General features: G+C 40.8%; 1 protein-coding gene across 3 annotated transcripts; it reads right to left on the bottom strand.

The window, feature by feature from the left end:
• Positions 1-674: 674 nt before the first annotated feature.
• On the bottom strand, positions 675-21,713 carry cyth1b (cytohesin 1b). 3 transcript variants are annotated; one of them, XM_085760572.1, is made up of 12 exons: positions 17,424-17,616; positions 11,938-12,020; positions 8,194-8,258; positions 7,475-7,541; positions 6,729-6,847; positions 6,004-6,197; positions 5,675-5,823; positions 5,031-5,142; positions 4,327-4,403; positions 4,139-4,210; positions 2,333-2,487; positions 675-1,579 (listed from the first exon to the last, which is right to left on the bottom strand). In XM_085760572.1, the coding sequence occupies exons 1-12, from the start codon at positions 17,449-17,451 to the stop codon at positions 1,498-1,500; spliced, it is 1,203 nt and encodes a 400-aa protein (XP_085616698.1). In that variant the 5' UTR covers positions 17,452-17,616; the 3' UTR covers positions 675-1,497. The 3 variants fall into 3 exon arrangements, with proteins under 3 accessions (XP_085616698.1, XP_085616697.1, XP_085616699.1); XM_085760571.1 differs by lacking the exon at positions 17,424-17,616 and adding an exon at positions 21,550-21,713 and having other exon boundaries at positions 685-1,579; XM_085760573.1 differs by lacking the exon at positions 17,424-17,616 and adding an exon at positions 15,418-15,842 and having other exon boundaries at positions 685-1,579.
• Positions 21,714-22,200: the final 487 nt, after the last annotated feature.

Here is a 22,200-nt window from a genome sequence, read left to right as displayed (position 1 = left end):
CACTTTCAACTCCTTATCTGAGTTTTAAAACAGTTACAACAGCGTGAAACAGTCGGATGGAGATAAGAGGAACAGGAAGTAACTGGGAGGGAAAAATGTTGACATGTGACAACAAACACAAGATACAGTGGTTTGTTTTCCCCTGATTGATTACACAGATAGTTTTCATTAACACTGTGTCGCAATATTGGGTTGTAGCAGCACAACGATAAGTCGCCTGATCAATCAGCTGAGTGACACACAAAGTAAAGTTCATATTTAATGTAACTGTTTACATGATTTCACAGTCAGATAAGACAGAATAGGAGGAGTTTCCTCTTTTTAATATTATTGTAAATTTTGTGTTTCACCTCAGAGCCAAAGAAAATAAAATTAGCTATTGATAAAAAAAAAAGCAATAAGCTTCTTTTTTTATATATATTTTAATGTGTTTCTTTAGCAGTTGTCTGTCATAGTAGCATAAAGTCATCAGCAGTAACAAAACGTAAATACTAACAATATACTAATATATCTATATAAAATAGTATTTTAGATCTTTTGTCAAACTACTCGAAAAGTCAACACTGAAAGTTTTTAAAACGAGCAACAGAAAGTTTCAGTCGATAGTTGAACGGATTTAGACGCTGCAGCACTTTTTATCTCTCCGCAAGTGAAACAGAAACAAATCAAGTTGGATGTTGTTTTGCAAAGTTTTTAATGAGACAAAAAAAACAAACTGAAAACAATAAATTACAAGAAATCTGGATAAATAAATATTAAGCTATTTATGCATTGCCTTCATGTCCGGTAACAGTGCTTTGACAAAAGAGCAACAGCAGTAGGAAAAGATGCTTAGAAAAAAACAACAAAAAAACTTGTATATGGCAACAAACTAAACACTGAAGTCCAGAGACCTGGACCTGGACCAAGACCAGACCAGATGTAGACGTTACTTCCAGTAGATATCGTGGTTACAGTTCAGTCCAGCACCAGGTTTGATCCACGTCTGGTAAAGAGCTCAGCTGATCGGTCGTAAACTAAACTAAAATATACAATTTTAGAGATGTTTCTGAATCACCATAATGTGCAGTTTCTGACTGTCCAGCATTTCAACACAGCTGTTTGTTAGTTTTTTTTCCTCTCCACCATTATTCAGTGTTACACACTCGGTACATTTCCAATCTGAATGAAAACACTTCCCGCTCTCTTCATCATGATTGCCTCTGATGAAACGCTGCAGCAGCTGCGTGTGCAGCTCAGTGTGTCAAACACAAACAGTCTGTATTAAGAGAGATTTTTTTTTTTTTTAAACAAAGGTCTGAATCATCTCACCTGCAGGGAGACGAAACGTTGTAGAGAGGTTTGTCAGAGGAAAATTCAGCTCTTTTTAAAAAAGCTGGATCCTCTGAACCAGGTCCAGCAGCAGCAGCAGGAAGTTCAGGTCCATGTCCGGTCGCTCCGCTGCTCCGAGAGCTCGAACCTGTGCTTGTAGTTTTATCAGCGAGTCCGCAGCGGCTCCTACAGCCCCTTCAGAGACGACGACACCTTCTTCTTGCGAGCGGCCAGCATCTCGTAGAACGGGTCTTTGCTGATGGCGGCTCTGCAGGTGGGACATGAGGGAGAGTCAGATAATTACCACATCACATCATGACCTCGGACACCGGCTCTGGTTTTTTTTAACCTGCCAATTAGAAAGATGTGTTTGTGTTTAAACTTGAACCAATTTAAAGGGGACATATTATGGAAATATCACTTTTTGAAGGCTCTTATTTGGGTGTTTGTCTTGCCTTCGGGCCTCCAAAATGTGAGAATTGACAAAAATAATCTGTAATTTTCAGACTCCTGAGGTTGAAATTTTTCGAATTTGCATAATACATTTTTACAGAAGGGTTTGTTGCTCATTGCACATTCATTATACAACATTTTATTATAAAACATGGCGAAATATGATTTTTTTTAGGGCTGGTGACAATATTTTCTCATTTACAGAGTGATAAAAAGAAATCCCCTTTGTAAAAACATGTGACTCTAATATGTCAGCAAAATAAAACGAGAATTTTTAAAGCACCTTTATCGATTGTTCAGATTTCTGTTCTGGAAATGTATGCAAATTTACATATTTAAACATAAAATCTGACTAAACTTGTGATATAAAAAATAACTGTCTTAATCTAAGTAATACACCTGGGAAGTTTCATGATGATATTCACCTGTACTGTCTCACTTTAGGTTAAATAAATTCATATTTACTTAATCCTTTCAATCAAAATATAGTTTAAATAGCTTCATACCCGCTGAAACGTCCCGATACAAGACTGAGACTGCAGAGAGAGAGAGTTTAAATGTGACTCACTTGATGCTGCTGATCCACTCGTCCTTCTCCTCTGCGGTCGGGGCTGAGATTCTGTAAAACGTGTGGTTTCCCTCGACGACGCGACCGTCTGCTTCCGTCTTGCACGCCTTGATCACCTGATCTTTGTGGTTGGGGATGAAGAGCTCGAAGCAGTTCTGGGTGGTGGGGGAGAAAAAAGAAACAAAGACGCGTCAGGAAGTTTATTTCAACAGGAAATGTCTGAAAAGCAGCGTTAAGTTAAGAGCATTTTTTTAAGAGCTGGAGGGAGTGAACAGACGACTTCCTGACGGCGACAGAGGATGTGAAAAAGGGAACAAAGAATCGATTTGTGGTGCGGAAAAAGCTGTTTCTGTTCCGCATCTTCACAGACATGTGCAAAAAACATAGAAGACATCAACGCTGAAAGAGTCTGTTTGTTTGTTTGTTTTCTCTGCCGCCAGACGTGGATTGTTGCCGTGAACCGGCGGTGATAACGGCCCCTTAAGAACTTAATCCACATTAGATTTACATGACAACAGGTAATAATTCACCCTCTGAGCAGATTGGAGGCCACAGTGAGTCGCTATCGGAAAAAGAGACGAGAGAGTAATTGATAACACCGGTGCTGTTTTCTACCTCTGGAGACAGATTCTCCTAGACTAGTGATTCAGATTCAGATTTGCTTTATTTTCTTACAGTCACCGACTGAACAAGACAAAACGTTTATACACATATACATTCTCAACCAAGGGAGCCCAGTATGCGGCGAATAGGGAATAAAAAAATCAAAATATGCAAATAAATTAGAATGAAAACCAACTTAAAAGAATAAAAGGCTAAATAAATAAAGTACCAAAGTTTGTTTCTCTGAACTAGAGTAAAGTGTAAAGAGTATATTGCGCATGGGATTCAGCAGTTTAATGGCAGAGGGGATGGTACAGTAAATTAACTTTCTTTTTTTAAAAATGGGACAGCCTACATATTGATGAATATTTCCATGTAAATATGCATGAGATTGTAGCCAAGGTTAATTTCCGTCTCCAGTCACTGGCAGGTTGGTGTCAATGGAAAAAAAGCGCTGAACAATGGCCTAGAGCCGAAACGCATACATTTTTTTCTACTTTTTTATTTATCCTTTATTTAACCAGGTAAAACTAATTGAGATTTAAAAACCTCTTTTACCAGAGTGGCCTGGCTTGGCGCAGTTAAATACAAGTGTCATACACGTAATGATAGAGAGTGCTGACTTTTTCATTTGTCATTTTGCTTTTTTGGTCCGGCACCCAGTATCCTTCCAGACTGTGAGTTGAGCACGCCAGCTCTTTTCTTTTGTTTCAAATGGAAAAAAGGCAACAATGAGATTTTAAAAAAAAAAGGCAATAAAATGATTGAATACAGGCCAGACATCTTCCATGTTGTTGAGTTAAAAAGTGCAACTTGTGCTGGTTGAAGTGCTCAGTGCTTGATATTATTGCATACTGCCTGATTTCATTTGGTTTTAAACTGCTTTGTGAGCAAAAACACACACAAGAGATGTGCTGATGTTTCTTTACTATCATTTGGCGGGATGTAGTTTGTGGTGTTTCATATAAATGTGGAGGACAAACAAATAAAAATATCATTGTGTCTGTGTCACACGATATAACTGACCAGCACCAGAAACTACAGCCGTAGTGAATTTGACTTGTTTTGTTTGACGTTATTCTTCTGGAGGGTTTTGGGAAATCTTTTATTGAGAACATGTCTCCGTCTAAAGTTAGTGACGGCAGAAATAGTCAGTTACATGACAAAATGTGACTGAGAGAAGAGAGAATAGAAGCTTTTTACCGGTTTCTTGGAGTCATCCACTTCTCGGATGCTCAGATTTTCCAGTGGAATAATTCCTCTGGGCTCTTTATCCTTGTAAACACAGCAGAGAGAAAATAAATTACAATGTGAGAGGTCTAAGTATAACATTCTTCAGCCTTTCACTTCTCTCTAGTCCAGGCCGTGCATTAAAAACAGGAGTTACTTACAGTGGTGTATTCAAAGTAGTAGAGGCAGTTGTCTGTGAGAATGAACCAGCGTCTCTTCCAGGTCTTGACTCGTCCTCCTGAGGAGACGTCACAGGTGAGTTCACACTGAAAAACCTGAGCTGTTTATTAGAGCTGGAGCTGCAAAACTTGGGACGTCAAACAGCGACAGCGACACTCTCGAAGCACAGCGATGAAACAAACCAGCAGGTTAAACAAAGCCGTTCAAACTGGGGTCAGTGTCCGGGTCAGGGAGTCCAGCAGTTAGAAACAAGATGTGAAACAAACTCGCCGGTTGTTTCGCATCAAGCGCAGCGTGAAATCAGATATAGAAAATGAATGATCTATGTTTAGTCTGACTAATGTGGAGGTGATTGTGCGCAGTGACAGTTGGGAGGTGGGGGGTAATAAGGCAGCAGGGAGGAGGCAAAGCGGTGCATTAAAGCTGGGGGAGTTGAAGGGTACATACCTCCTGGAGTCAAAACCCATGAAACACAAACAAACAAAAACATATGAGCATTACAAAAAACAACAAGTGTCCAAAATGAAAGTCATTAAACTGTAACTACATGACTCATCCTCAAGTTATAGAAGCTATTACAGGTCCAGGCCACTAGAGGGCGGTCTGTCCAACTGAGTGGATGAATGACAAGTCAACAGGAACCTGGAATCGAATACATCTACACTGACGGATGAACTAAACGTACCCAGTTTCAGGAGCCATCCCTCCCTGTCGGGGTTGAAGAAGGTGTGTGTGAGGTCGTTCCCATCGTCCTCTGGGATCTTAAAGGGTTCGTTCTTGATGCTGTCGTACAGGTTCTACAGACAGGGAGAGACGGAGACGCGTTAATAATGATAATTAACTTCATTTACAGAGTGCTTATCAAACACATGTACAAAGTGATTAAGAGAGAAGGATAACAGTTACGTCTTTATACTGTTTTCTTACATGATTCTTGATTATATGTGCAGCTGTAAAAAGGGGAAAAAATGTAAATGAAAGGAAATGTATATGTGATGTTACTGTTATGAAAAATAAATAAAAACTAAATTAAAGGGGAAAAAATGAAATATAATCTGGAGTCAGGCCATGAGGAGCCTTAAAAGTAATGAATAAAATCTTAAAATGAATTGTTAAAAGGGTTAGGGTTAGATTACTGGGCCAGTTTATGAGCAGGATGTTTGTAGGAGTTCATGAAACAATTATTCACACACTGACCCCCCCCCCCCAAAAAAAGAAGAGTAAAGTTTCTTTTTGATTTTCTGTGAAGTTGGACTCTTGATTTTGGCTCAATACACCTGACACTGACTGTTTTAAAAAGGTCAAATAATCCAGACTCCAGTCTCTCACCCTGAGCAGCTCCTCCGGCAGGTCTCCTCCATCGTTGATGCCTCTGTTCATGGCTGTGAATCTCTGAACGGAGGGTTTGTCCTTCACGTTAGGGTTGTGTAGACTGGTGTTCAACATGATCACGGCGAACGACAACACATAACAGGTATCTGTGGAGAAAAAAGAGAGTTTGTATTGTAAAGTTCATTATTATTGCTATTTTATGTTCAGTGAGACCAGGTTCTGGATGGAAATGTCTGATAAATATGAATTAAATGGTGATTTCATGGAGACTTCACTGTCTGTGGTGTGTTTTTGTGCGTTGTGAAAACAAACGCGCTCTCCTGTACCTGTGCTCTGAAACACTCCGGGGTTACAGTGACAGTATCTCTGGGCGAACGCCTCCATCATGCGGTCGATCTTCTGAGCTTCGCCCGGCAGCCTGAAGCTCCACAGGAACTGCCTGAGGGCCTGGACCAGGTTCAGGTCCGTGAACTCGTGTAGGTCCAGGAAGGCGTGCAGAACCTCGATGTTGAAGTCATCCCTGCACGACCCAGGAATAAAAAAAATGTTAAAAACCCACACACACACAAAACACCCACATGCACATGCACGCAAACACACACAAGGGGGGAGTAAAGAGAACAAAAACAGGATCAAGAACTGCAGCTCTGTTTCAGCTCACTGAGTTGGCAGCTGTAGGAGAAGGATGAAATATGACGATTCAGATAAATACTGATTAAAAGATGATCCATTTGCTCAGCTGATGCACCATAAGCTCATATAAACAGTGGACAAGAGCGTGTATGAGTGATGATCTGCAGTTATATATGTGCAAATATTTACAGCTCTGGAAAAAAAAAAGTCCACAGACAAAAAGCGTCATGTTGGGTCGACATGTTTCACAGAAGACAGTTTGACATGTGAAGTGAAAAAAAAAGCACAGATCTGGTGTCACCGTCACCGTCCTGACTTGAATATCACAGAGTGCTTTTTGAGCTCGGACAAGGCAGAAAACGCCTGCTGTGAAAAAAGGTCTGTTATGGTCTGAAGGGATGTAATTAGCAGCACTTACCGCTCCCCCAGGTAGTCCCCAATGGCCGTCTTATTAAGCCCCTCCCCTTTATAGAGAAACTGGGCGATGTCGTCGCTGGTGTGTTTCAGCAGCGAGCTGTCCACCAGAAACCGGATTCCCTGTGGGAGGAAAACACGATGACGATCTGAGTCTATAAACTTGTCCCCTTTAGTCACTTCAAATCATTAATCACTAATTTCCTGTCCTCTGTTTGTACTTGTTTTCTCAGATCTTTTCTGTATTTTATTGTGTATATATGATCTGTATTTTAGTTGAATCATTTTGCTTGCCTCAGTGTACTCACAAGTTTAAACAAAGGTAACTAACTAACTAATAACTGAACACAAAGAGATCACACGTTTCATTTCTCCTTATTTTCCATTGTTAAAAAAAAAGTCTAATACTGCGTGTCATCAGTCTAATTAGGAGCTGAGCTGCCATCATGATCAGCCTTGTCCTGGTTTTGAAATATTCAGGTCATATTGAGGTTCTGACAATTAACCATCCCAGTCTCCAGTGCTCTGAATCTCTAAAACCAGGTTTAGATGTTAACATGTGCCAAAATGCCTGAATACTAGGGTGTATAAATACGTTGGACAGATACAGTAAATACCACCTTGGATTCTGGGCCGGTGTGTTGAAAAGAAATGATTCATAACCTTTTTATAATCATTTAATAATCAAAAATGTCATAAATAATGCAATAAGTTGTTGTATTCGTTGATGTGATGCTGTTTCCCTCTCACCTTCTTGGGGTCCATGTTGAACTTCTTCCGGCCCATGGCCATCTGTTTATTCCTCTGCATGCTTTTCCTAAAAAACAAATGAGCAATTCAAGAAAAACTAACCTACATTTTTTTTTTACTGCTTTGCAAACACAAACACAACTGTACCGGTGGTTATCTTCTCAGAAAGCCCAGTGGCACTGAAAGTATTAGCTGATTCACTGATTTGATAAACACTAAGAGAAGAAATGAATCAACTGCAATCTTGATAAAGTTGAAGGTGTTTACATGTTTTATAGTTGTTTCTGTTTCGTAGCTTCTCAGATTTGCTGCTTTTTATACATTTATACTCTGAATGTGTTTAAGTGGGGGCACTTATGGTTAACCTTGACATCACAAAGCTTTTTTTCTAGCAGAGGAAGAAGCTTTCAGTACAGTTGAAAACCCAGATAAGAGCTACATAAATGGACTTTGGGGTTTGAACTGTTGCTTATATTAAGTAAGTGAAGACTTCATTTCAAGTTCTGGTTTTCTTTCCACATTTTCACACAAACTAATTATCAGATCTCTCTCTCTCTCTTCAGTAGAAACTCATCTCTGAGTGTCAGGCAGGTTTTTTGTTGGCGTCTTTCCTCGTGAATGCAATCTGGATAAAACAGAGGCTGAGTGGAACCGCAGCCGCCTACACGCACACACACACACACACGCATGGAAAAAATGGCCGTGGAGAGATACTTTACCTCTCTTCAGTCAGGCCCAGGCTTTCAATCTCATTGGTCACCTCTGCTATCTCATCCTTCAGTCTCTGAGAGCAGACAGAGAGAGGAGGGAGAAGGAAAGGGGAGAAAAAAAAGGTTGATTGTTCAGAGAAACTGAAGTGAAACAAGTACAAAAAAGAAAAAAAAACATGAACACAAACATGTGATATCTGTGTGATGTCCTGCTGCTGCTTTGATCTGAGAGCTCATTATACATGGTTGTCTGTTTCAGCTCCATCTCACTGACCAACACCTCTGAGCAGAGCAGAGACATGATGATGACCCAGTAAAAAAACGCCCTAAAAGAAGCCGATGATTCACTCTCTCTCCGTCCGACTCATTCTTTCTCTCAGCAGGAGTTATGTGGAGCAGCCGCCCTCTGCACAAAACCCTCACTGGGAGTTGTAGCACCTGTTCTTGGGGTCAGAGCCGACCACCCTTTTCCCAGCTTCCCCTCTTCTTCCCTCCTCCTCCACCTCCTCCTCCTCCTTCTCCCCTGTGCTGACCTAGATTTATCGGCCCACTCCCCCCCTCTGCCTCTGACACCCTCCCTGGTCTGCGTGAGTGTCACACGGGTGCAGAGACGGGACGGAGAGTATGCAGGATCAAAGACTTTGACTGGCTTAGCAAAGCTGCTCAGGGGCAGAGGTTTAGAGGAGGAGGAGGAGGAGGAGGAGGAGGAGGAGAGAACAGAGGAAGGAGAAACAGATGGAGAAACTCTTGAGCGCAGCAGAAAAGGCAAATAGGACTAAAGATAATAATAGAAGAGAAGCAGAAACAAGACAAGGCCACAAACCAGGCTACAACATCACGTCACCCTCACCTGAGGTAAATAACTTCACTTGTCTGGATTCCTCCATGTGCGTTTCCATGGCTACAACCCTGAACCAACAGCATCCTCTGTCTCCATTACTGGGATATTTCATGCCTCATTTACCCATGTGCCCCCCGAGGGCAAAGACAAGAGGGGGGCGGGGCATAGAGGACAGAAAGGCAGAGCGAGAGTTTTTACCTCTGTAATAAACTCCATCAATCTACTAAGAGCATCGCGGCCCTGAGGGTGCGTTTGTGTTTTTCTTTATGTGTGTGTGTGTGTTTTGGATGTTGTCCTTGCCGACTGAGGAGTAGGAAATTCATTGAATGTGAATTTTTGTTCTTAAACCAGTTATCTTCAGCATCCCTCATCAAATATTTGTCTTTTTCTCCTTTAAAGTGTGAGTGAAACAGGATTATATTATATTATATCTGATGATATTCACCTTCATACAGAAACACAACAACATGGACATAGGGATCTTTTACATTGACCTCCAGAGGGGGGGTGTGGGGGTGTGGGGTCTGTCTGGGTCTTCTCTCTCTGCCTGGAGGGGCTGGTTAAACCCCCAACATCAGTTCACCCCACAACCCCTTAAATAAATTAGCGAGAGTTGTTTACTTCGGCTCTTTTTTGGGCGTTCATTTATTTTGCAGGACGGTCGGTGGACGAAGCTTTTCGGTAACACTTTATACTTTATAATAAGTACACACTATTAAGCATTAAATACTGAATTCATCATTTTGACACATGAATACTCATTGGTATTTATTTTATAAACACAGTTAAAATGTTTTACTCATCATTGATAAACACTAACTATATTTATAAACTACATACATAAATGAAGAATTCAGTAATGCTTAACTAATGCTTAATAGTGTGTATTTATTATAAAGTGTTACCAGCGTTTCTTCTTATCCTCATGAACAAAAACTCAGTGATCTTATGTTTTACATGCTGTTTTAAAAGACTATAAATAACTTGTCACTGCAGCACAAGGATCCTGGTTTTATGGCAGAGTGGGCAGACGGACGTTTCTCCTCAGTCAAAGACACATGAAAGCTGTTGGAGTTTGTAAAAAATAAAAATAAAAAAAAGAAGAAAAAAAGGCAGCTAATGGAGTCTGAGAGTGTGAGAAACAAGATTCACTGGTCTGATGATGAAACCAGGACAGAACTGTTTGGCCTCAGCTCTGCACGTCATGAGTCTGGAGCGAACCAGACATGACGTTGTCCTTCTTGTTGTCCTTCTGGAAATATCTCACATCTTCGCTGCTGGACTTCTTTCAAATTCACATCGGCAGCGACCAAGGCAAACATTTCTAAAATCCTGTTTTTGCTATTGTCGTGGCTGCGAGATAACAAAAAGTAGTGGGAAAAAAAGAAAGGATGTGAATACTTTCAGACGGTGTGTGTGAGTGTGAGAAAGAGAGAGAGAGAAACTGAGAGGTGCACCCCCCTCGTGCACATGCATCCTCACACAACAAAGAGGATCATCTGTCTTGAATGCATACAGTAACGCTCCGGTGGTCATACCCTATAACCCCCCTACCCTCCACACACACACGTATATATATATATATATGTGTGTGTGTGTGTGTGTGTGTGTGTGGAGAGAAGCACACCTCCCTAGGCTCTGTGGTCTAGACATGGAGGCACAAACCCAGTGAAGGACAAAGAGAGAAGAAAGAACGACCTGAACAATGTGATGAGGAGAGAAGCAAACAAGGCTCTGTGTGATTTTGTTTTTCCTGTAATTCTGCACAAGTCTGAAATAATTTTAACGATTTATTTCTAAAAATCTGTCTAAAAACAACAGTCAAGTCCCCCAACTGTTTTTCCTCCTGTTCATACAGTGGAAATTAAAATATCCATTCTTAATGTCAATTATTAGTCATGTGTGACAAAACCCACAATCTGTAACGTTTGCCTGAAGTTAATATGAGGCATCATATTATTACACTAATCAAGTGGACTCCTTCCAAAACCATGTATGACTCTTCTCCCACTGCGACAGAGACAAACTGTTCAGGGAAACACAAAGTGGAAAAACTTTCACTAACACTCAGACAGACTTCATGTTCACTTTTTTGACTTTTGTATAAAAGAGTTAGGGTTAAAAAAAAAAAAGGGGAAACTGTCCTTTAAAAAATGTTATGCTAAAGAGAGAGAGACTTGCAACAGTCCACACAGGGTTCAAAGCCACAGGGTTCACAGCAGGGACAAAAAACAAACTCCCTTTCATTGCTGCCCTGTTGAGAAAGCGTTCGGTCCGAGCAGTAATCACTGACGACAGAAACCAGAAACCGACTGAAGGCCAAGAAGTTGAACTCCAGATGATTCAGCTCAAGTTTTACTTCAACTTCAACACACTGATTAAAGTTGAGATTAAATTATTGTCAGTAAATATTTTTTACATAGAAAACGTACAAAAGGTACAGGACTGCACTCCAATTTAAAGTATTTTGCCACATGAAGGTTTCTTCAGCGTGTATGAGGCAAACCACTGCATACGTTAGTTTTCTATGTGGACTTTTTATTGTGAGGATTCAGCATCCATTTATACTTTTGAAAGTATTGAGCGTGTTATTTTTGGATTTCCAGTGAATGTTTTTCCTCATGTTCTCTGTTTTTGGCTGTTTGACCTTTCTCCCTCTGACACAACAGGTACAGTATCAGCAGAGAAAGCACAGTCGTTTTATGAGGAGCAAAGGGAAATGAGTCGGGATGTTATAGATCAATGTCACAAAGATAAGAGTGACAAAAAAAATACTTTAACAAAATGTTAAACAGAAGTTTCTGAAGGATTTGGGAACTGTATTCAAACACGGGGCCTACCGTACTCTGTCGTCACTCAGCTCACGTCTTTGTAAGTCAGTGTGTGTGTGTGTGTTTCAGTGTTGTTCTTACTTGTATGTCCTGCAGGAGCTCTTGTTTTCTGCGGCGGATGCTCTCCAGCTCCTGTTTCTCCTCTGGACTGAGGTCATCAGGCACTGAGGAGAGAAAGAGAGAAAGAGAGAGAGTTAAATGTAGCACTCGAACACAAAGATCAAATATTCTCTCCTACACACACACTTACACACACACACACGGAATAGACACACTGCATAAACACACATGTACAAAGGAAGATGAGAGACCTGAGAATCCCACTGCTCTGGGTCACTATGGCAACGCAATCTTTGATCCATCAACCATAACCCCCCATCACACACACACACACACACACACCCACACACACACCCTTCTTCAACCACACCATCATCATCCAAACCCCAAACTGGAGGATGAAATCAAACCCCCCTCTTTGCTTTATACAGACACACACACACACACACACTCAAACTGAAACATGATGACTTGTGGTCATAATAAGTAATATCGCTGCTCACAGGAGGAAACAAAAGCAACAATACATTTTAGTTTCTCACTGCTACAAATAACATTAATTAAAATAGAAACAGAGGCCGTTGAAACAGTGAAGATTAAAGACAGAACACGCGTTGGTGTGAAGAAGAACGGAGGAAAACTTCTGATCACTGTGGGTGTCGTTGATTAAATGACACTTTGGCCGAGTGTTATTATCATCAGAGTTGCCAACTAATTGTTAACTGGGGCTGAACTAAACAAAACAAAACAAAAACAGCTGATTGCTTCGACACTGACGCAACAGTTTAGATGTGATTAGTGCAAAGCTGCAACACAATGAGGCAGATTAGTGCAGCACGAAACAAACTGCAGGAGAAGTTTGGTTTCTCAGACCACGCTAATATTAAAAACAATAGACAGGTTTGTCTAATGAATAACACAATGTAGCTCGACACAGTTATTTACTTATTTTTTCTCCTCTTTTCTTGTTTTGCTCCTTATCACAATTTATCTCAATCCATTTACTTTTTTGTTGTGTTGTTGTGTAATTTCTTTCTTGTCTTGTGCTATGTCATGTCTTTATGTTTGCTTAATGTTTTTCACTGGTATTGCACAATAAAACATTTTTAAAAGTGCCTTGAAGAGTTTTGTGTCTGACTTTAAATTGAAAAAAATCTGCATATAACTACATGAAATGTCAATTTATTTATTTTTTACATTTGTTGGAAATAATCAGCCTTGGTTATCAATTGCAGGGCTGTAAGCAACTATATGATATCTATATATGTAATTTATGACAAACAAAATAACACATTGTCACATCTGAGGGTCTGGAAACATCAAATTCTTAGTTTTATTATTACAGTACTACAAACATTATAAATGATTCATTTATTTAGTTGCTGAATGTTTTATGAATGAATCATTTGATTGAATTCAATGAAGCACCATAAATGGATATAAGTATAGAAATGGCACATTAGACTCTGCATCTTTCTGTATCTGTTTAATCTTGAATATCCACGCCGCCCGCTCCACCCTCCATATAAAACACACCCTTAACTGTTTAACTGAGTGTGTCCTCTGATACAACAGGAGCTCAAGCGCCCTCGTGCACACACTAAATATCTGCAGAGGAACGATAAGGTGAAGAGGGAAATGCAGATCTGTCAGTGACTGGCTTGTGGTTTTTCTTATGAAAGCATGGGAGAGAGAAAAAAAACGAAAGGGAGCGATAAGAAAGGAAACACTGTCTGAGGAGTTAGTGAGCTGATGTGCATATTTCATGATTCACTTTCAAACATACACTATCGACTTCATAACGACAGCTGCTCTCCACTGGGGGCCTCATATTAAAGTTTCTTCTTGCTACATGGCTACATTAAATGTTATATAACCAGAGATAAACATAAAGAAAAAGGCAAATAATTATGGTTAAGTAACAAGGAGCCACAGAGAACGAGTCAAGCTGTGCTGCTGCTGCTGTCGTCTATCAGCCTCATTAGAGGAGTCACGCTGAGGAATTCAAGTTAACTGTTCATTTGACTCCATCAAGACCAGGTTAGTCAGCTTCAACCTCTGGACTGGACCAGCTCAGAACAACAACATAAAGGACTCAAAGGACACGAGGCACAAGCAAAGTACTGAGGCATCGCCATATGCATATACTGAAGATTTAATGTTAAAAAATGTTGAAAAATGTCAATCAGTGTTTCCCAAACCACAAGACGACGTCCTCCAATGTCTTGTTTTGTCCACAAACCAAAGAGATATTCAGTTTATCGTCATAAAGGAACAAAGAAACCAGAAATATTCACATTTAAGAAGCTGAAATAAGAGAATTTTGACTTTTTTTTTCCGTAAAAAACTATCCAAACCGATTATCAGATTATCAAAATTAACGATCAATTTAATAACCGATTATTGTTCGATTAGCCTAATCGATTACTTGTTGCGGCTCTACTTTCGAGCATGTTAATACTGTTGATAATGAATATAATTTATTAATTGTATTTGTTTTCTATTACTACAATTTGTTTTGTGGTTTTTTTTGGTTGTTGTTTGCTTTGTCTTCTGTCAGTCTCGTTTTATACGACCTTACATGTTCGAAATAATAATATTAATAATCTATTTCAGACTGAATCTAATCTGTTGAAGTGACATCAATGAGAAAAGTCATTATTGCTACTTCCACCTCTGACTAAAGTCCACTGTGGTGTGACAGGTGCTGCAGCCTTGGATACTGGTATTATTTACATACTGTGACAGACAGTGACGCACTCGCTCATTATTATTAGTCTTTTCCAGAGAGAGAGAGAAAGCTTCAAGTAGGCCAGAGTAGCTCTTATTATAAACCTGAGGACAAGAATATAACACACAGCATTGTGAGCAGAGAGGCAGTGAAACTGACATTCACCTCGCTTCCTCATCGAGAGGGGAAATAACACGCAAACTAACGCTCTTATATCGTCATTTCAACAACAAAAACATTCGCATCATGACGGATGTGACAACATGTGTCTTCGGGCTCCTCCATCAGCTGCTCTACATATAGTCCTGAGGTCACAGAGTGTGTGTTTGTGTTTCTCAAGTAATGGGATACCTTGTCTTAGCAATGCTGCTGCTGCTGCTGCTGATGACCAGCTGCTCAGGGCAACCAACAGATCCAGACTCACACTACTTCACTCTTTTTCTTACTAACTTCCACTCTCTACGCTTTCTAAGTTATGCAACGTGTCACATCCGCTGAAAGACGCACTGATATATGAAAAAACACACACACAAAAAAACACCTAACCATACTGATCAATCATCAGTTTACCAAACCGTACTGTCTGTCTGCCTGGCTGGATTTCCGGCTGTCATGAGGTTTCTGAGGAAGACATGACGCCACACACACACACACACACACACACACACTCATTTAGAGCAATTTCTGCAAATTGGCTCTTATGCAGAAGTAACGATGATGACGCACCGACAAACACCTACACATTTGTGTCACAATCCTGAGATTCATACCAGAGAAAGCGTCACTGGTCCCAGCGCAGACGGGGGAAAAAAAACTCCCTCTCTCACTCTTTTCTTTCGTTCTTTTTTAGTTGGAGCCTCAGTCCAGCTCCAGAGAGAAAAGACAAAACTGACTGTCCAACCTCGTCACCAACTCCACAGTACAGCACCAAACAGGCTGCTGCTGCTGCTTCCTGCAGCCCAGTCTCGTGGTTGTTGTCCCAACAGCACGGGAATAATCCAGTCCAGCCTGATTTTCCCAATCCACAATCCACAATCCACAATCCCAATCCTGTGGTCCTCTAGTAGTCCGGCCTCCCTGCCTCTTTAATCCTCAGGCACTCAGTCCAGCAGAGAGGAGAGGAGAGAGAGGAGGGGGACAGGCCTGCAGCTAAATGAGGAGGAGGACGAGTGTGTGTGTGTGTGTGTGTGTGTGTGCGTGAATGTGTGTGAGGGGGGAAACCCTTGAACCCTCATCCCTCTCTCTCTCTCTCTCTCCCCCTCCCTCTTTCTGTCCATCTTGACTCCTCCCTCCTCGCTCCTTCCTTCAATGAATGGAGCATCAAACACAGGCTCCCCCACGTGGACACCGGCGTCCGAGGGAGAGCGAGGGGTGGGTGGGGAGGAGGTGCGGTTTAGTTTGTTATGTTTCATTTCATTTATCATTCCTTCCAATTCCAGGATTAGAAATACCTGCTCCTTTCTTAAAACAAAAGAACACTTACATCGGATGAAATGCCAATTTACAGCCCTCATTATAAAGCAAGAGATCTGGACGAATTAAATCAGTCTTCTCTCTGTCTCTACTCATCATCACATGCGTTTTTCCTGCAGAAATGAGCACAGCCACACACACATACACACACACACATCACCGACAGCAGGACGGCAGCTGACCCAGGACCTAAGGCGAAGCCGTATGTGGTTATGACTAGAAAATTATTTGTCCTCCTTCCACGGATGGAGCGATTCAAGCGTCTGGTGCCATCGACAAGGCAATAATTGTCCACTTCAGTGTTTACAAAGCAATAATTGTCCCCTGGCCTGGAGGATAACAAGCCCAACAAAGTGATAAAAAATCCTGTGGTTATGGTAAACTCCCTGCCTGGTGACTGATTCATACATTCACACGGCCCTCAAGGCCCTCCAAAAGTCCAATAAGCAAGAAAAAGCAGCAGACAAACAAATCAAAACAGGGGATGAACAGTGAAGAACAAAATGTGCCCAAGGAAGGACAGAAAAATATCCTTACTGTATGTGAAGACAGGAAAAGGGCAAATAAAAATGGACTACCAGTGAAAATAAGGCAGCAAAAAAAAAACAACTTCACGTTCACATTATGCAACTTTTGCACTTTGAAAACATTTTTGTGATCTATTTTTGACAGATTTCCCATTATCTGATAGCTATCTCACTGCATATGAAAAAAAAAAAAAAAACCGCACATCCTGTGTGAGAGAGAGAGAGGATCAAAGAGGAAACACCAGTGCAGCTGCGAGGAAGAAGCCAAACTACAGTTAGTTATTATGTCTGGTTGTTGTTGTTTTTTGTGGCATATTCTCCCTCTCTTATATATTATTGACTGTATCCAGTTCTTGGATCATAAGAAAGCAGAAACCGAGGCATTAAAAGACATTAATTCCTTTCATTTCCAACCAGTAAATGGGCGCATTGAGTGTATTTATTTATAGACACACATGAATAGTTAAGTTGCTGCTGCACAATAAGCACGAACCCCCATGGGCTCTGGCCTCAATCCAGATTAATAAGAATGAATCTCTTGTGCCAGTTAATGAAGACTGACAAAGAGTATTAAACAAATCAGTCAGGAGGACGAGGAACTTGTTGCGTGTTGTTACGACTCTTTATGAAGGTAATTATTAAACATCAAAAACGCACCAGCAAAAGTAGTAAAAGTAGCGTTGGCTACGTAGCATTTAGTTATGAAGTTACGTTAGCTGGTTAGCCTCCAAGTTAGCCCTGCTTACTGTAGCCTAAAGCGGGTTCAGGCAACTTACCAACTCCGTCTTCAGACTTTAACACCATGTCTGTGGTCTGAGCCGCTGGTTGAGAGAAATACGATGTTTTTTCCCCACTTTTAAGTGAGTTTAAGGAGTCGAAACGTGTCGGTGTTTTGTCGTCAGTCAGTCAGGCAGGCAGCCAGGCAGGAACCGTTAGACTGGCAGTTAATGACAACTGTCTGTGTGCGTGCAGCAGGGACAGCCGGTGCTGGAGCAGGATGACGTAGGCGTGGCTTCCATGGCAGCAGCCAATCAGAGAGCAGCTCACAAACTAACCAACTATCTGTCCATCTATCTATGTTACAATGTTTTTTTTTTAGGATCGCTATGACCTGTTTTTCAATACTTTTAACACTTTTTCCAAAAGTTTTCAACGTCAGCCTGTGTGGGCTATGCAATTAATTTCAATTTTCTTGTTCTTTTGACACAAAAACATACCTTTACACATTTAAATTTTGTTAACTTCTTTTACACAGAACAGTAAACTGAACCTATTATAACTTTAGGCTAAGGCTGAAGTGAACAGCAGTTCACAATGAAGATTGAAACTACCCTAACCCTATCTATCTATCTATCTATCTATCTATCTATCTATCTATCTATCTATCTATCTATCTATCTATCTATCTATCTATCTATCTAATTCTCAGTAACCCTCCCCCTCCCTCCCCTCCTTTGCCAGCTGCTAAAACAAGGAAATGGAAATATACTGGTTTGTGTGGAAGTCAGTGGCACAGGAAATGCAAGAATGAATCCCTCCAAATAAAACTGGACGCATGCAAATGTCCTGCAGTCAGTCAAGAAACTAAAGCATCTGTCTTGTATAACAAAAATCCACCTTGCACCCCCCTTGACTTGAACAATCGCTGGAAATCTGTGGGCAGATCATAAACATGCGGTCTGTGCGCTACACAGTCTAAAAATAGTCCAGAACCTGAGGATGAACCTGAACCTGAACCTAAACCTCAGAGCTGTTGGAGCTTTTTTATATAAAGTTAGTTTTATCAACAGTGATGTTCTGCACTGTAAATGAGGAGGTTACTACAGCTGCCAAATAAATGTAATGGAATAAACTGTATATTATTTGCCTATAGAACACAAATTAAGAGTGCGCTTTCTGCTCTTAATGGTGAATATGTCATTATGGTGTGCCATTGTCATTATGAGTTGGTATCTGGCTGCTATGTTGTTGTTTCGTATTGGCATTCCTAACTTCTCAACTTGTTTTTATTCTCAGGAGGACAACATTTCACTAAAAGTAGGCTACATGACAGAAAACTGTTTATGTTTGTAGTATTTCTGTACATATTGCACAACATGTGTTTATGTGTCAAAATTGTGAAGTGTAAAGTTACATTTTCAACTTCTAAAGTCAAGTGTGACTTCAAAAGACAAGAATGTGTTTTATTACTTTAGCATGTCTTGTCATTTGGACATAGTACTTCATACCTATTTGATTGGGGAAGGAGTGTGTAAAAAGAAATGTGTTTACAAGTTTTCATGTTTAAAAAGTTTGTATCTATTTTTATAGGTGTGTGTAGCCGCACATAAAATCAGTTTTAATGGGTGTGGGTATGTGTGAATGTCTCAGGTTTTAGCACCCCACCCTGTTGCAACGATTAAAGACTTGGCAGCAATATAAGCTTCTCTCCCTTCAAGCAGGAAGAGGATACATGAGGTAAAGCGAAATGGAAATTAATTATCGCTAGAATAACACGAGCGCAGACGTATTTATCCAAATGGGTGTGAAGACTTGAGGAAACAGGTTTGATATCAGACATGGACGTGGCCTGTGTGTGCAGGGGAAAAGAGGAAGGGAGAAGAGAAGAGGATGTAGGGAGGGATAGAGGAAAGGAGGAGGGCGAACGATTGCAGCTGCTGCGTTTGAATTGGTGCTTTATTCAGAGTTTGGACACACCGAAAAACAGGATATGTTGAGGAGGGATGAGGAAGAGCGGCTGCAATTTAACAGTTTAAAGGGTCCGGCGGTTCACCCAAATAACAGACATGTTTCTTTTTCCTCTTTTTGGTGGTAAATATCAACCTGAGAGCAGTTTTCATGGCGCCTGGATAAACAGTGGTTTTATCCAGAATAACTGGAGCACATGAGAACTTGAAGCAGCTCTTCAGCGTTTCAATTGTGAATATAAAGCTGTTAATCATCCTCAAAGCTATAGCCTACTGTACGGCTGATCAAGTGAGTCCACTTCACAGCTGAAAGGGCTTATCTCTGAAAAAACATCACTGAGGCCTTGAGGCTTATATTAATGAAGAAGAAGAAGAAGGAAGACAAGGAAATGACATGAGGGGGAAAGAAGAGGAAGTCCAGCCCCAGCTATACTTACAAAGCCATTAAAGGGATAGTTCAACATTTTGGCAAATTGGCCCATTGCCATAATCCCTATAGTTTTAGGAGTAGGTTTGTTACCTAATTGTCAGTGCAAGGTATTTTTTGAACGGCAAAGCAGAGCCGCGAGCTGCTCAGAGCTACGCTACGGAGGCTAATGGGATTTCTTGGTTTTCTAAATCAAACTCATCAAATACACAATCCAACAACTCCAAAACGCTCTCGTGGACAACCTGCACATTCACTACGCTATGAGATAATAACGGACCAGAGTTATGACCCAGAGTTGTTTTAGAGGTAAATTCAGAGACTGCTTGCCAAAAACTGCCCCCAACGGGAACACGCATCAGTAGTTTTGCATAAATTTACCTCTAAAACAACTCCGTCTCGTAACATTACGTTATTATTTCATAGTGCGGTGAATGTGCAGGTCACAACTTGTCCACAAGAGCATTATGGAGTTGTTGGATTGTGTATTTGAAGAGTTTGATGAGGAAATCAAGAAATCCCGCCTCCGTAGTGTAGCTCTGAGCAGCTCGCGTCTCTGCTCCGCCGTTCTAAAAATAGCTTGCACCGACAATTAAAGGTAACAACCTACTCCTAAAACTATATGGCAATGGGCCAATTTGCCAAAATGTTGAACTATCCCTTTAAGCATGTATTGCCAAATAGTGAGAGCCGGTGCTGCTGCTGCTTTCATTGTGTAACGACAGCTTTTGAATGAGCAGTGTGAAATAAAGTACCTGCGTAGAGGGAGACCAGTGGGCAGCGATGGAGATTATGTCACTGAAGCACCCACTGGAGAGGAGGATCCTGGACCAGAGGATGATGGGTGTGCGTCATGTTCTCAAATCAAGCCCACCATCTCACACAAACACACACAAACACACATACATAGACGTATACACACACACACACACACACACTTTGCCTGACTCATGTGTGTGCATGACCACAGAAATGTCAAAAACACAGCATGACACACACACACACTTGCACGCACGCACACGCACTACCACACGCTCTGTGTCTTGATAACCTAACTACAAATCACCACGGCAACTGAACACTGATAGCACTTTGTGCCAGTCTCGCTCTCCCTGTGTTTGTCTGTCTGTCATTTATTGGATGTCATGAGCCAACAAAAGACCTGTAATATTAAAAAATGATAATGTGTGATTTGAATTTCAACCTTTTTGTGATTTCTTTTTCTTTTTTTTCCTTTTTTTTTATCATCTTATGTGCCTCAATTTCTACCTTTTATTAAAACACCCCAAACCCTCATGTTTGGTATCTCTGGTCTCAGCACAAACTCAGCTACAAGTCTGACTTCTCTTCTCCTTTAAGTCAATTTAACAAAGTAAGAAACACAAAACACATGAGTTTCAACACAAAAATCACAAACATTTCATCACAATAACTCAAAATATCACTTGGAATCAGCTCAACATTGAAAATCAATGTCATATCAACATATATATGCACAGCAAAATCAAGCTGGCATTATTTCAAGTCATTTTTCAATGAAAGTGTGAAAATATTTGTAATTTAAGATTATCATCATCTACAGACAAACTGTGTCAGTGTCATATCAACACTTTCTCCTGCCTTTCCCAGCTTGTCTTCACATAATATACAAAAAAGATATACAACAAATAGACTATGAATACAGAAATACAAGTTAATTAAACACAGAGTGAAATACAAAGCCTAAAATGAGAACAAGAAGATGCTGTTCGCTGTTTGTTTTCTGGAGGAGAGGTGTTGTTTTCTTACCTGTGGCTGCAGCAGGTGCTCCTGCTCGTACAGTAGGACAGAGAAATGCCTGGAAACTGGAGGCGCACAGCTCACTAACCGTCCCCATCACAATAGCGCTGAATTCAGGAGTTATCAGGAGAGAAAAAAAAACAAAACAAAAACAAAAAACAACAACCAGCGTTTCAGGCTCAACAGTATCCTCTCAGCATCTCTCTTCGGTCTTTTACTCCCTCTCTTAAGACGCCGTCATACTTGACTGATATAAGAAGCCGCGGGCTCCAGTTCTGGTCACAGGGAGAGAAGCTTGATTGAATCAGCCGAGCTTCAGTGTTTTCTCCTCCGACTGCCACCAGACTCTGACAGACTCTCTGTACAAACACTCTCCACTCTCTCACTCTCTCTCTCTCTCTCTCTCTCCTCCCTCCTGCCTCATGTTCGCACACTTGACCTCACTCACTGAATTCAGCCTCACACACTCTAGCCTACAGTAGTACATATCCACCACTGTCCACATGACGACAACAATAACAACCTGTCACTCTGACATACATGTTGATGGATGTTTGTGAACTACTTTGATAAAAAAAAAACACATAAAACACGCTCATAAACACGTTTAAAAGAAGAGACGTGCTGCATATAGACACACACACACTGCTGTGTTACTTT

Source organism: Trachurus japonicus, chromosome 19 (genome assembly GCF_045865225.1).
Source record: "Trachurus japonicus isolate A0001 chromosome 19, Traja_1.0".
NCBI classification, from domain to species: Eukaryota; Metazoa; Chordata; class Actinopteri; order Carangiformes; family Carangidae; genus Trachurus; species Trachurus japonicus.
This window is presented reverse-complemented; position numbering and strand designations above follow the sequence as displayed.

What these genes read in the sequence shown, in the direction of transcription:
- cyth1b (XM_085760571.1), bottom strand. Translation starts at nt 21,637, where the DNA reads ATGGGGACGGTTAGTGAGCTGTGCGCCTCCAGTTTCCAGGCATTTCTC. An exon ending in CTGGGCCTGACTGAAGAGAG is followed by an intron (nt 7,542 to 8,193) that starts GTAAAGTATCTC and finishes TTTGTTTTTTAG; the next exon opens with GAAAAGCATGCAGAGGAATA. An exon ending in GGGGACTACCTGGGGGAGCG is followed by an intron (nt 6,198 to 6,728) that starts GTAAGTGCTGCT and finishes TGGGTCGTGCAG; the next exon opens with GGATGACTTCAACATCGAGG.